This window comes from Schistosoma mansoni, chromosome 7, assembly GCF_000237925.1.
Source record: "Schistosoma mansoni strain Puerto Rico chromosome 7, complete genome".
Lineage (NCBI taxonomy): Eukaryota > Metazoa > Platyhelminthes > Trematoda > Strigeidida > Schistosomatidae > Schistosoma > Schistosoma mansoni.
In genome coordinates this window covers 6,715,923-6,731,843 of record NC_031501.1, presented here as the reverse complement: position 1 = coordinate 6,731,843, position 15,921 = coordinate 6,715,923, and the positions used below count along the sequence as shown (strand labels likewise).

At 32.6% G+C, this 15,921-nt stretch overlaps 1 protein-coding gene across 1 annotated transcript in view; it reads right to left on the bottom strand.

Annotated features, from left to right (window-relative positions):
• Smp_134590 (putative unc-13 (munc13)) overlaps positions 1–15,921 on the bottom strand; it is a gene marked incomplete at both ends in the record, with an annotated part of 112,000 nt that overhangs the window by 55,798 nt on the left and 40,281 nt on the right. Inside the window, 3 exons of the mRNA XM_018798726.1 lie at positions 2,112–2,153; positions 3,034–3,175; positions 11,404–11,637. Of these exons, the coding sequence (XP_018653639.1) occupies positions 2,112–2,153; positions 3,034–3,175; positions 11,404–11,637 (418 nt within the window). The remainder of the gene's footprint in view (positions 1–2,111; positions 2,154–3,033; positions 3,176–11,403; positions 11,638–15,921) is intronic.

Genomic DNA, 15,921 nt, shown 5'->3' with positions numbered 1-15,921 from the left:
TTCATCAATAAAAATCTGATTGATATTATTCAATCAGTACTCATGATGATATAGGACGCTATCACCTTTAGCTATGTATTTACATCAGTCAACGATCTTCTTAAAACGCGAAGAATAAGGTATGTCATTATTCTAGTAATGATGTTTACAAACAATAAAATGAACGAATTTTTCTTCAAATCCCTGTTAGCTTTACATCAATGTTAAATATCAAATTGAATGTAAATTTTAAGAGAAGGAATTACTTGCGTGACAGCAAACTTATTTCATTCATATTTAATGTGAAACACTTACAATAATTTGTACATCACAGACTTTCATGTCGTTTTTTCATCTTAGTTACTCTTAGAATTCTTCTATAAAACTGAACTATATCTTTTTCTTAACGACGTAAAACTTATCGTTACACAATATATCAAGATATGAAGTAAAGGAACATCTATTGTTAAATGAAGTTATGTTGCTAGTGTTTTGTGTGACTAAATCAAGATGGTATGATTTACATTGCACAGATGTTGATCACTCTAAGAAAGCTTTGTAGAGATTATTTATATGTGAATATTATATTTGTTACAAAACGACATCAGTCGGAGAAATCTATTGAAAATCACAAAACAATGAATAGTTAACTGTTTCTACTTTGAAAGTATGCAGATGAGCACACCTACAACCCATTAGGAATCAAACCTCAAAACATTTAGGAATCATTCCAGGTGTGTGTGTGTGTGTGTTCAAAGGGAGTACCAATCAATAGATACACCTATACTCCAAAAATAACCAAACTGAATGCAGAAATCCAACATTTTCTACTGGGCAGCTTATGGGACAGTCTCTTTAGACTCATGTGGTTTGTATGTTGTGTGTAATGTGAACACTTGGTTAATGAATGTCAGAAAAGTGCACCATTCGAATCATAATAGTTATGTGAACCGTTCTTATATCTCAGTGAAGTTACTGACTGTCTCAGGGTTCTCCATTTATTTTATCTGTTTACTTACATATAATAGGCTGTATTTGTATGTGTCAGACTAGGAAAGCGAAGATAACTCATAGGTCATATTGATCGATCAGACATCTGAATTTCTCTATTTTGACTAAGTTCACTATATTTGAATGTTATTTTTACTTAATAAGTATTTCCATGAAAAGATAAATAATTCAAAAAATTGAAGCATTATCTGAGATATGATAAGGTCTAGCTGAGGAATTCAAGAGTTACAGATCACCGTGCCCCCAATAATCGATATCTAGTCCGTTGTTCCATTCAAATAGTGATTTATTAAAACATCAAACATAAAGTCGGTTAGTCAATCGAGAACTGAATACTATACCATGTAGTAAGGTGCAAATGGAAACCATGTCAATGCAAATATTTAAATAATACGTTTTTTTCCTATGACTTTGCATAATTTACACTTTTCTCACAGTATCAGTATCAGCACGTAAGTCACTGAAAACAAGACCAGTCAATTTGTTTGGTCATTTATTAGAATACACTTAATCAAAATTACTAATTGTGGCTAAATTATTCTTGCAAAAACAGATTGATTTGTTAAAATAAACAGTAAACTTCTGATGAGAAGGATGAAAATAAATTATTTCCATTGACTAAAGGATATTAATCTGAAAGTTATATCTATATATTTGTAGTTTAACTTTTGCTGGAGTTTTGTTCTCTGAGCTGGATGGTTTCATCATGGAGCTTTCACAGTTCTTCCGAACAACATCATCAGTACAAACTCCAAGTGCAAGTGAAGTTTTCGAGTTTTGTCACATATAACTCACAACCTGTCCAGTAGACCTAGGTCTTGATTGATTATTGTTAACCTTTAACCTGTCATTGTCTACTTCTTTATCAAAAGTAGGTCAATAACTCTTCTGACCTTGTATCACCTTTTCATTCTTCAAGGTTTCCAATGGAACATCTAACTCCCATGATAACAGCTGCTTTCTATAACAGAAATAGACCTCAACATTTCATTGTATTTTCTAATCGTTCTTCTCACAGTTTACCATAATAATACGATAGCTTATTATGCATATTTTCTGTGGACAAATCATACATGTTTTGAAAATTACTGTGTTAAATTAATAAACAAAAATGAACTCACCAAACACGAAGTTTAATTCGCTCCAAAGCATTATCACACTCACTAGAAGCAAATAGAAGGAAAGTTGGATCATTCGTAATATATCATGATTATCAAAATTTTATTAGCAATATAATTACGATTTGATAAGAGAGAATTAAACCAAAAAGTGGCATCAGTTCGTGAAGTTATCACTGACTGTTTAACTGAGTCCCATTAGTAGGTGCATACGACCTGATCGCGGTTAACATGAAAGCTGTGATAAGTGGATCTTTAAGTAATATGGCCTTGAGTCTATCACAATGGCTAAGATCCAATCACTAATTACCTTCCCATAAATTTTGAGCTCCAATATCCCGTTATGTATACCTTTTGTTTCTGTCTTCTTGAGTGCTATTTCCAATGGTTAGTCTTTCCCCATCAACAGTGCTACTATATTATTTGAACTCTAATCTTGTCATGCTAATGTAGCTCAGTAACTGGAACAACTGACTTTGAATATGTTTACGTGACTTACGTTATTAATTTGTACAACTCCTAGAATTTATATGATCCGCATATGAACTCGTAAACCACCTGATTGAAATTTGTTTGAAAGTATACTATGTGCCTAAAAGTTCAATACATCGGAACAACAGAACACTATGGTCTCTTTGACTGCTGTCTCTATTCAAGGTGTATGTAGACAATATACTTTTTTAAGCCTCAAACTTTTGGTACTAATCGTCCAATGAAAAATATTCAGTAAGATCGTCTCTGTGCAATCGGGTTTTGATTCACTAGAGGAGATACCATTCCTATGAAACTTTCTCTTACATATAAATAACAAGTAAAAATAAGGAAAGAAATGTAGTGTTTCACTTAGATATTTGCCTTTCTGTAGAAAGATTTTCCAAACATTTACAACAATTCAATTCAAATAGTTTTACTCTAAAGTACATACAACAGAAATTTTTCATCCCATGTTGGATTCAATTCTTGTAGAACTGTTTTAGTACGTTTACGTACTTTACCAACTTGTACTGTTACATATGGATCACTTCGTCCAGTTTTATCTTTACCAATTAATCCCTGAGCAGATTTCACTTGAAAATAATAACAAAGATAATAACAAAAGTAATGAGAACAATAAACATGAAGGTAATGAGAAAAATAGATCAGAAGAGGTTTTTTGTGAATATTTCAGTATGTTCATAGTTGAAATCATGAGTCAATTGAAGCTAGATCATCATGGAAAACCTGGAAGCACTGGACGGCCGTTTCATCCTAGTATGGGACTCCTCAGCAGTGCGCATCCATGATCCCGCACCCGTACGGTTGCTCAACTTCGTGGATCAGTTGAAGTTAGACATTAACACCGTTGGATGCCGACCAGCTCAGTGGTCTATCAGTTAAGTGCTCCGGCGCGAAGCTGGTAGGTCCTGGGTTCGAATCTCGTGAGTGCGGGACCGTGGATATGCACTGCTGAGGAGTCCCATAATAGGACGAAACGGCTGTCCAGTGCTTCCAGGTTTTCCTTGGTGGTCTAGCTTCAATTGGCTCATGATTTCAACCATGAAAATTAGAAGAAATAGTCAAAAAATATGACAGTAAACACGTATTGAATTTGTACAATATTAAATCCTATATGTTGAAATAATTCAACTGTTTGATATGAGGCGGTCGAATTGACAGATATATTCACACAATCAATCCATGAATTCTGGAAGGATAAACATCAAAGGACATTCACTATTAGCTAATTATCTCAATGTGTGAATATTTGCATCAAAGAGTTATGACTATTATTTATTAATGAAAACTCAGATACATGATTGAGGAATATTCTTCCCGATAAAATCTCGTCACATTTGAAATTAATGATCAGAATGGATAGCCAAATACGTGACAAATACAGACTTTATACAACTGTAGAACAACTGTAGAACGTACTCAACAGTAATAATAATGATAATAGTAATAAATTATACCAAATACTGAGTCAAAACCATATGACTATAGAGTGCTCCTGAGTTCACAATTATGAGTAATAAATACCATACGGTGACCGATGTTCTCACTTCTTACAGAATGAGTAATTTTATTGATTTATTGAGTGTAATGATACTTGAATGGTAACAGTCCCATATAAGCCAATAATATTATTTGTTAATAAACTCTTTATTCAAAACATTATGTAACTTAGTGATCCAGAGTCTAAGTAATTTCCACAAAAACTAATGGTCTGGGATTTCATCTCTGCTGAGATCATAAATATCCACTTCTGCAAAGTCCCATACTAGAATGAAACAACTGACTATTGTTCTCTAGTTTTCGGTAGATATCGAACTAAAAAAAGTTATTGATGTAAATCACAAACTGAAAATTCTCCGTAAACCTTCTTAATTATTGGTATATTTAATTACAAGTTGTAATCCTTTGTACAACATAGAATATACTCCAACATATCACTCATGAATATATTTCTAAAAAATCATTAAATATTCGATTAATTATTAAATCAGTGCATATCTTCCATTCATGTTCAATGAAATAGATTCAGGAACAGATCTGGCGTTATAATATTTTTCATCTTAAAATATAGAGATTACAAGTAAGGCATGTTATAGCCGTTGTACTGTTGTTTACATGTGTGAATTTCTATGTAATCATATTTGTACTTTCAATCATAATATAAATGAATTGAAACATATAATAATCACTGAAATATCCCCACTGGAGATTTGGAGCATTTAACATTACGGCAGGTTGTACTTTTTTTATAGTTTCAAGGATTAAAATATTCAGACATGATAGGAAGTAGAGTGCGCGAAGGTAGAATAACCTGCAAAGAGTTAGGATGCGTAAGTATATGTGTACCATTACATTCAATATCAAATGACATATTACAGTGTTTTCACCAGTACTAAATATCAGGATCTTCAGCTACACCAGTAAAACAGATTAAAATTTAAAATATGAGTTGGCCGTCGGTCTTGTGTGTCTAGCAGACCAGGAAATTTTTGAATGCCAACCATGGAAGTCGATGGAACATCAATATAATTTTCACGCTCAAGCTGGATAAAATTACAGATTCATAGTCTAAAACATATGAGTAACAACTAAGCTGGAAACAGATCATTTTATCAAGATTATTTTTAAATTAATTTTATCAAACTATACAGCATACAATCATTTAGAAAATATACTGATGAACCAATTACTCGTTGATTGTGTCAGTCAACTTATACAATTTTCATATTTGTCCTAATTTTCTCCATGTTTCACACACTACAATTAAACATAAAGCATTTTATTTCAAAGTAGACTTGAAATACAAAAGCTTTCGGAATATTACGTAATCATTAACAACTGTTTCAGGTGGATAACTATTTCAATCCCACTGGTCACGGATTCTCAACACAACTGCAGGAATTACATCTTAAAGTCGCTCACTAATGGGCATATGATCATTATTAGTGTAGAATGGTTTATGGAGATTGCAGAACTTTCATAGATTAAAACACGAATTGATTATAGTTAGACTATCATTAAAAATCAGAATAGTTACGCTATATCGTGAAGTGATTGGAGTTAGAAACGTATACCATCGGATTACGGCCCAATGGTCTAAAGGTTAAGCTCACAAACGTTAGACCATAGATGTCAATTTCGGTCCCCTGTGGAGAGGTTGTAGATAACCACTGCTATAAGATCTCATATTACGATAAAATAGATATTCAGTACTTTAAGTTTTTCAGTAATGATCTAACTAAGAATAGTCAGTGATTATTTTCATCACCAAATGAAGAAATAATTAAAAAGAAAACTTAATTGCTGAGAAGACATTATCGTCTTATGGTTAAGAATAATAATAAATCGTAATAGAAACTATTTATTTATTGTTTTTTTTTTGTATGTGTAGTAATGTAGTATGGTTAGTTCTGCTTGACTGAATTTTTGTACATTAATTTTCATTCAGTACCTCAACTAAATCTATCATAATGTATTATCTTATCAGTTTGTTGAAGAAACCAATTCAATAATAATTTATCACTAGCTCTCCTTAATATTTATCTACTTTAAACAATAAAGAAAATTAATCTTAAAAAAGAGATATTACATATATTGTGTTTGTCAAAGTAATGGGTACAATAATTAGTTAACGGTCATGTCCAAACCTTCGGAGCATTCAACAATCCTTTTTTTTTTTTAAAAGAACAATTTAAACATATTTCCGTTAAAGATTAATTTGAAATTGAATTTCATGGAATTCTAACAAGGATCTATATCTAACACAGGATTAATCATGTTGAAAGTTAAAGAGAATTTACTAGTTTATGACACCATGGTCAGAATTTGTCATACTTTTGCCAAAATCTTTGAATTGTCGCTTCAATAGAAATTTTAACAATAATATGGTACATTTCATTCAGCTTAATAAAAAAAAAACCCGGGGATGCTGTAGTATCAAAATATAATTATTTTAATCAGTTGTTTACTTGATAAATGCAGATAATTTGTTTAACAAATATTCAATTATAGTTATGGATACAATTTGTGAACAAACTGCCAATGACCCGACAATGTTTTCTAATGATTACTCAATAAGGATTTTAGTTTAGCAAATAACTATTAGTGTTTTATTTCTCATTTTAATTACTATTCAGTTTGTGCATCTTCGTTTTCTAACCGACTATATTTCTTTCTTATTCCTGTACCGACCACATTAATTTAAGATTTAGTGATCTAGAGGGGGTTCCGCTACTGCGTGAGGGATTATGGGTGTGCACAGCTGAGGATTCCCATACTAGACTAAAGACATCCATAGATTCTAGGTTTTCAACAACAATCATACATCGATCAATTAATGATTTTAATGAAACTAGACAATTTCCACTACCCATTACTTACATTATTTAAAGTTCCTTATACAGATAAGGCCTTAAAGATTTTTGATAGATTGTATAATGAAGGCTTGCAATTTCATGGAACTTTAAATTTCTTAAAACTTACAACAGTGTTTGTAGCAATGGAAATGAATAAAGAAATGATATATCTCCGTGAATGTAGAGTAAATATCTTAGTCGTATAGGAGATCAGATGCTGCTCAAATAGCTCAGGGGTAACGTCCCAGACATTGACACTGTGACATGGGTTGGAATCTATCACGGAATACCAATTTCTTCAAGATAGCAAATACACCTTACTCATGAGTACGTTGACGGTTCCGTTTCAACTACCTTTTATAATATAACATGAAATATAAGATGGCCCAAATAGATGATCTACTCTACTTCGGAAATATATTTCGATTGATTCGTGAATCTCGCCTAAAAGACCAAAATGCTTGGATTCAAATCAAATCAGTTTACAGAGATTGTTGTTTGAACATTTTTTGATTGTTAAAAGCTAAGCTGAGTTAGTTCACAATTACCCATCAGCATGTAATTTTATTCAAGTTGGTATCATTCCACATAGAGAATAGGATTCTGCTCAAATTCACTTGAATAAATACTATTATTTTCTTCGTTAACATCCTTACTGTGACAAACATTCGTCTTTTAACAATAGTATGATAATAATTTATCATTAACTTACACTAAGCATCATTATATACAAAATGACTAAATACAAACAAATGGGAATAAAGAAAAAAAGATAAGAAGAGATGTACAAATGAAGACAAAGTATATGAAAATATTTTTTTAAAAATGTGTCATTTTATTTTCTTGTACTCTCCTCCTTCATTTCTTGTCGTATTTGTACTGTTATATTAATGATGAAAGGTAATAAAAGAAAAAAGAGAGATAAATGAGAAAGAGTGAGAAAGAGAGAGAGAGAGAGCAGCAACAGCAGCAATCAGTGATATCAATGTAAATAATAGTTTCTTTGATGTGATTACATCACACCCGACTTCATTTAGAAATGCAAACACAAATACTAATAATACGTTTTTTTTCTTTTTTACTTTCATGGTTCATTTATTACTTCCATTAAAAAAAAAAAATAGAACATGGAATTAGATAATACAATGGAAAGAGACAAAGCTGTATTGAATATGTGTATATAGATATCGGTGTTGTTTGTCTGATTTATATTTGCTTTTGTCATATCATTTACTAATATATTCAACAGCTTATATTCCTTTAGTCTAGAATAGATAACTATACACTTGTTACTGATATTCTTTTTCATGTTAATTTTATGGAACTTATAACAAACAGGAATTGGAATTGACTTATGACAATGACAGGGAATATTCAGTCTAAACTAACGTAATGCTTGGGATAAAAATGTATTAAATCCTAGATGGTATATCACACTAATACGATAGAATAACATTGAAAAGATATTTGATATTTGTATCGAAGGATTACAAAGAATAATACGGTTTTCTTATATTACAGTGGACAGATAGAATGCAACTGGACGATTTAGACTTCGCGAATGATCTGGCTCTTCTATCACACACGTAACAACAAATGCAGGAGAAAACGACCAGTGTAGCAACAGCCTAAGAAGCAGTAGGTCTCAATATACACAAAGGGAAAAGCAAGACTCTCCGATACAATCCAACATGCTGCAATCGAATTACACTTGACGGAGAAGCTTTGGAGGATGTGGAAACCTTTATATATTTGAGCAACATCATTGACGGACACGGTGGATCAGATGCAGATGAGAGGACGAGGGTCGGCAAAGCAAGAGTAGCATATTTACAACTGAAGAACATCTGGAACTCAAAACAACGTTCAAACAACACCAAGATCAGAATTTTCAATACAAATGTCAAGACAGTTCTACAGTATGGGGCGGAGACATGGAGAACTACGAAGGCCATCATCCAGAACATACAACTGCTTATTAAAAGCTGTCTACGCAAGATACTTCGGATCCGTTGACCAGACGCTGTCAGCAACAAGTTACAGTGGGAGACAACGAACTAGATTCAAGTGGAGGAAGAAATCAGGAAGAAGCGCACATTTTGATGAAATCACCTAATTGCGTCACAAGATGATCCCTTACATGGAATCCTGAAGGCCAAAGGAGAAGAGGAAAACCAAAGAACACAATACGCTGAGAAATAGAGACAGACATAAGAAGAATGAACCAAAAATGTATAGAACTAGAAAAGAAGGCCCAGGACAGAGCGGGTTGGAGAATGCTGGTCGGCGGCCTATGTTCCTTTGGGAGTAACAGGCGTAAGTAAGTAAGTAATATTACATTGAAAATATGTTTCGAATAGACATTACGAAAAAGTATACATGAAGGAACAATGGAACTCAAGATCCGGTGGGAAATAAAAAATGAGTATATCTGAACCATTGTGACTGATTCTGAGTTATGTTACTCAGTACTAAAATAACTGAAAGAATGAAAATGTTAGGATATTTTCTTTGTTGTCTATTCGTTGAGAAAAGATGAGAGACAAGTACATTGTAATTCGGCTACCTCGATTCACACTAAAAAAGTTGTTGTGTCCCGATAACACTAGTGAATGGTAACTTTGACATCCATTTATGGACCAGTAATGTGCATATATTTATTATCGTATAATTGCTAAATGACTAAACTATTCATATTCATGTTCCCCTTATTATAAGCTTTATTTACACCTATAGACTATTATTATACGATTTACCATTATTGAGTTATCCCTGGTCTATTAATTACTGCCTCCCACATTCACAGCCACATTTGGCTGAATCTTGTACAAATGTTATTTCCTATTTTATTGGTACGATATGGTCAGTTTGTTTGGTATATAAACTCAGTATGTTTGAAATACAAAGATTCATACCGCAGAGGCCGTTATTGGTGTTCTTGACTTAACTGGCTGGGCTAGGCAGAAAGAAGGACCGATACTACTCTAGACTTCTCGTATGGTTTTCGTGTGTCACTGTTCCAATCTATAATTCGCTGCTCTCTGATTGACAGTCTTATCACGTCACACATCAACAAGGCATCCACTCGGCCACAAGTCATAACAAAAGTGAGTCAACAAAAGTGACTATCAAAAGAGAGAGTGAAATCAGACGCACATTGATAAAGGCGACCATCAAAAGGGTCTACATTTTAATCGAAATACTGTAAAGCCTGTATAGATGACCGACAAAATTATAGTCTTGAACAACCAAACCATTATTATGAGTAATAAATAAATTATACATGCTACTTGCTATGATAAGTAGTATTTGCCAGTTTTCAGTAAATTTAATTGTATCTAAACACTAACACACAACACACATAATATTCTTATGTTTTTCAGCTGTACTATTTCAACTTGTATTAATTTTGACCTGGTTATTTATCCTCTGAAGAAGCGACTTACACTAAGTCACGAAACGTCAGAAAATCTAATTTTTCCACTCATTGGGATATTACAAACATATTATTTTTATTTATAACATTCTACTTAGTGCTCAAATTATTCGAAATTATCAAGTCAAACTTTAGTAATGATACCTACAAGTTCTATTGTAGGCTCGATAACACCAGTTAGCAAACAGAAAGTTAAAATGTAGCCGCTAACATATGAAGAAAATAGACTGTAAGAAAAAATTGATCTTAAAACAGAACAATGTGAAATAATAAAACTCAGTATATGTGGTAACAAAAGCACAACCTTTGGACATACAGAAAATTAGCTAACCAAAAGTAGAGGCAACCAATCTGAAAAGAGCATAGGTCATGCAAAAAATTAAATTCCAAGAAAATAACTCGCGGTTGAGGTGAATAGTAAGACTGCTACATTATAAACAAAAAGTGAATGATCGCATTGGTGGTTTAAGTATAATTACTATCATTAATTTATATGATACTCATCGCTTCAATGTGCGACAAACAGAAAAAGACAACGTAATTTACATTGTGATTATTAAAACTAGATACTCTCGCTAACTGACTTCCAATAACATACATAATTCTTAGTTTCGCTCAACCGATTCTGGGCGATTTGTAAATGAAATATATATCTCCCGAGAGTACTACTGAAGTTGAATCTAAGTCAATCTATTGATTGATCTTAGTTAGACGGCCGTTGAAAACCTGGGAGCTCTTGATGGCCGTTTAGCAGCAGTGCTCATCCACAGTTCCACATCTGGGAATCCAGCCAAGGACCTACATTTGTGCACGCTAACGTTTAATCTCGCGAGTATTGATCCTAAACCAAACGGTATTAATGTGTAATTTCAATCAATTCACGATATTGCACAACTCTCATCTATTTTCTCTTCGATGCACAAATGTCTCACATGCAACATGGAAAGTTAAATCATTCAAACTTTAAAAAAAAACCCAAATAATTCAATAATAAAAAATAACAATTTACCGGTTATTGCAATTTTAGCTGACCATTGACTTGCACCGGCTACAATACTTTTTTGTGCAAATTCTAAAGCGTTTAAATGTGTCATTGAATGAACATCAATTTGAAAAACATTGGCTAAAAATTCAAAAATATCTGATCGTTCAGTTATACGTCGTTGAATCAGCGCACGTATTGCTTCCATTGCAGCTTGAGCTTTATCTACAGCACCATGACGTAAAGATTTTTCTGCAGCTCCTGTTTATTTGAGGATAAGAATTAGAAAGAAAGAGGATATTTATTAGTGTAAAATAAAACTCATATGTTATTCACTTTCACCATAGAAACTATTCATAAATGACCTTACAACTTTACTGATCAATCATTCTGTAAACAATTAACCCGTAATGGATATGATAATAATCATTTTTATATGTCAAGCTTTACCAACGTGAATTACATTTATGTATCATTAATCGTAATTTAATAATCAAATGTTACTTGTTACTTATTCAAAATGATTACACAAGTTTACCATGAAACCCATCAGTGTTATTCTGAAGTTAAGCAAATAGTTAGTGCAATGAAATCGAGTATAATAATGTGATTCAAACACAAAGATTAGCTGTGTCTATACGGATTTCCGTTATTTCCTCTGTAAGCGAACTAAAAAGCTATGCTTGTTGGTTCATGTCCATTAACTGTGGGCAAGTAGAGAGACTACTGGTCCCTCAATGTTCAGTACTCAACTATCATTAATAATATTCAGAAACTTAACAATGAACTTGCGTAGTTGTATGCCTTAATTTGACTGATACTATAGCGACAAGAAAAGTGATAAGTACACATAAAGGTGACAGAACTTTAGCAACCAGCTTGAATAAAAATTTTATGATTTAATACCAGATCTTCCACTTTTCCTTCCCAACTTTCTTCTACCTTACTCCTACACCGGCTAACAACTGGCGTCGAGGTAGACGGTGGTTGAACTTAAGCAATACAAGTCTCAACTACTATAGTGGACGAAAAATTGTCTCACTAGTTGATTGGCTATTTCTTCTAGTATTGTGTATCAAACAGCACTCTCCATTCAGTAGCCACACATATACGCCATAAAAGCTTCGGAGAAACCTATGATCAAATCCTAGCAACCTACGAATGTCTCTTACTTCTAAATACCAAGTGTCAGTCATAAGATAAAACAGAGCAAATCATCGCACAATATATTTTCTTTCCTACGCCCCAAGTAGTAAAAGCCAACTGAGATTTCTTCGTTTTTTCCCTAGACTTCATCAGACACACAGTCACCTAGACTAACATGACTTCATAATAATAAGGAGCTAATTGAAAAATAATTTATTTCTTCAATGTCCTGATACAAATATTTCGTTTCTCTTTCATTCTAGCGATAGATTATTGCTATTTCAACCGTTTTCTGATCAATATTCAGTAAAAGATCATAGATCGTAGTTGAAAAACATTCAAACAAATGTTGAAAAATAGTTTATTTCTGCTATAAAGACATTTTAGTAGTTGAGATCATGAGTCAATTGAATCTGGACCACCATGGAAAAACTTAGAAGCTTCAATTGACTCATAATCTCAACTATTAAAACTAGTATAATATCCACAAAAAAACCCCTTCTGATATAAAGACATTGTTATGCAATATAAATTTCTTTTATGGTAAATAATAAACGGTGATAATATACATTAAATAGATTGCCTAATATATAAGATAATCCAATCATCTATGTATACAAATGAAGTACCAGCTTTCAAAGTGAAACAACTGGATAATTCCAGTTTATTTGAGTTGATAAGTTCAGTTTCAATGACAAACTTCTGTATAAAGAAATATATATATCATAACAAATAAACTATAACATATCACTTGACAATCTATCTAATTCTTTAGGGAAATAAAACAACAAAATCAAATCGAAGATAAATACAATCATTGAAATAAATCTGTGATATTGAGTAAAATGTTTGGTTTTTAATTTGTAGTGTCAATGTAAGTTATTTAGTTCTTAATGTGTTCAAATTCTCCGTGTGAAGACGTATATGTGTGTATAGATTTATGTCAATCTTATGTAAATCCACTGATCATATATGGCCTTAGGCTATATTATCAGGTCAGGTTAATGAGTTTGAACAATTATATAAACTATAAACTCGATAGCCAACCCCTGTAATATAATTCTTTGGAACTTTTTACTAAAATTTGTGTAAAATTGTAACAGATTTAAGTTAATATGAAACTTTTTACGAAAACGGAGAACTGAGAATTTCTATCATTTCTATATCAAAGTGATATTAAAGGCTGTGGGAAGAGTTTACTCCTTTCAATGCTCTATCATACAACTTCGTGATCATAGGTTCTGATAGGGAAATGCTATTCACTACCTTTATGTAGAGTGAGATTATTTTCACAAAACTGAGAGGACAAAAGGTGAATGTCTGAGGCTTACGTCAGGTTGACAGATACTGAAGGTCGACTATGAGGAGTTGGAAAACTTTTATTCAAAATCAGTGATATGCATGGACTCCAGGAAGCTGAGAGAATGAACGGCGTACGAGATTATTCTAGTTCCTTGCTAATATTAGACTCTAACGTCTGGCAGTTCTCCTCTACGCTGTGGCTCAGACCTTCAGATTAAATGTTTGGAGAGTGGTCTCCTGATGAAGCCAACTACTCTGGTTGGGGTCCCTAGGCAATATCCCATCATATCCCACATGCACACGAAAATGTTAATGATGTACAGATAAAAGTACAAATAAGTACTAAAATTTTAAAAAACGATGTTTGTTAAAACCCTCCCCGTTATAGTCACGTTTAAATATTTACTATTCATGGGTTCTAACAAAAGTCTTCAATAAATTAAACAGTTGTTAAAACAAGCCTTCATTACGAAGAAAAGATGAATTTCTTCTGTACACATAGCTCAGGTTTCTTCATCCTGATGGCTACTGCCTCCGCCGTTTGAATGACTTTAAGCCTGACAAGCTTTGGCAAAAAATTACTGACCCTATAAATAATTGAAAAGGATTGGTTTATACTGGCATTATGATCAGTTTGTACTAAATGGGCCAATATCGAGCTGCTTACTTTCTTCACCAAACCTTTCCTTAGCCACGCTGAGAGGTGTTCACGAGCACGAAAATGTAAATTCCTAGAACTTCGACCAATATAATTTGCTCCAGGCAGTAGCCATCAGGATGAAGAAACCTGAACTATGCTTACGGAAAAAATATCTCTAACCCCTGCTCCTTCCTTGGCCAACCACAAGGTCAATTAATCAAAAGATGAATTCTTTTGTTTTTAAATATTATTTAAAATGATAAAACATTAACAACAGAGATCTATCTTCAAAAACAGTTTTCATAATGATAATATTAATTATGTTATCTATCTTTGATTACAATACTTGAGACGTAAGGCAATATCAAGACAATCCTCACAGGATGCACATATGCCAATAAGAGACTGATCAATTTTAGTCATTAACAACAATGGAAAGATTATCTATGTAGTGTTTCAATGTTCTATACTTAAACAAAAAAAATGAATCAACGGATAAATCGTCTCGAATAAATGTCTTTCTCAAATAAAAACATAATTCATATAAACATTTATTGAGTTATTCAATTGCAGACAAATTAATTGTTATTGATCTATTCAATTCACAGCTCACTTTTTTCTATTGTACTTAATAAACCCTGCTATCTATTTGAATGTGAAAACGATCCTTCCTTGACATACAGCAATTTAAGATTCAGTTGTGTGTATATGTACATGTATGTATGTATGAGTGTAATTTCAATGAACAACTGTTGTCAAAGTGTACTGAACTAAGAGGAAATAACTTTCCAATGTTCAGCATCTTTAAAAGAACTGCGTTTTTAACAAATATTTGGTCTCATTAGCTTGTTGGATAAGTCACTGGCTTTCATAGAGTCAGTTACTGGGTTTGATTCTTCATGTGGATATTAACACCTGAATACAGGTTCATTCATATATCAAGTCTCAGAGCGAAACGACCGTTCTACAAGCCCCAGACAGACTTGTAATTACAGACAATAATCGTTCAGAATGTCCATATCTCAACTTGTGTGATTCCAGCTTCCCTTCATCTTTTGATCTTGACAGCCTAGTATGTTTCCCTACTCATTTTAATGATCCTTTAGGTGTAGCTTTATTTATAATATAGGGATATATAAGATTCATAGAGTAGCTTCTCTTCTCAGCTCTAAACCCTGAATAATTCACTTTCTCCCCAAAATGTATTCCAAAGCTGGAAAATTCATTCTCTTCAACCAAATGATGAAAACTAAATCTAGGGACCAATCGTAGTGGAATATGTAAAATTAAAAAAAACATTTTTGGATAGAAAACTGAGATTTGTTGATGAATGACTTGTTGAAAAACATTACTGATACAATCATCTATTAACTTAATTTGTGTTTTGATGTTTATTGTCTCAATAAAACAATTTTTTCCTAACTTCAAACATTCTACTTCTTAAAAAATCAAGAAAG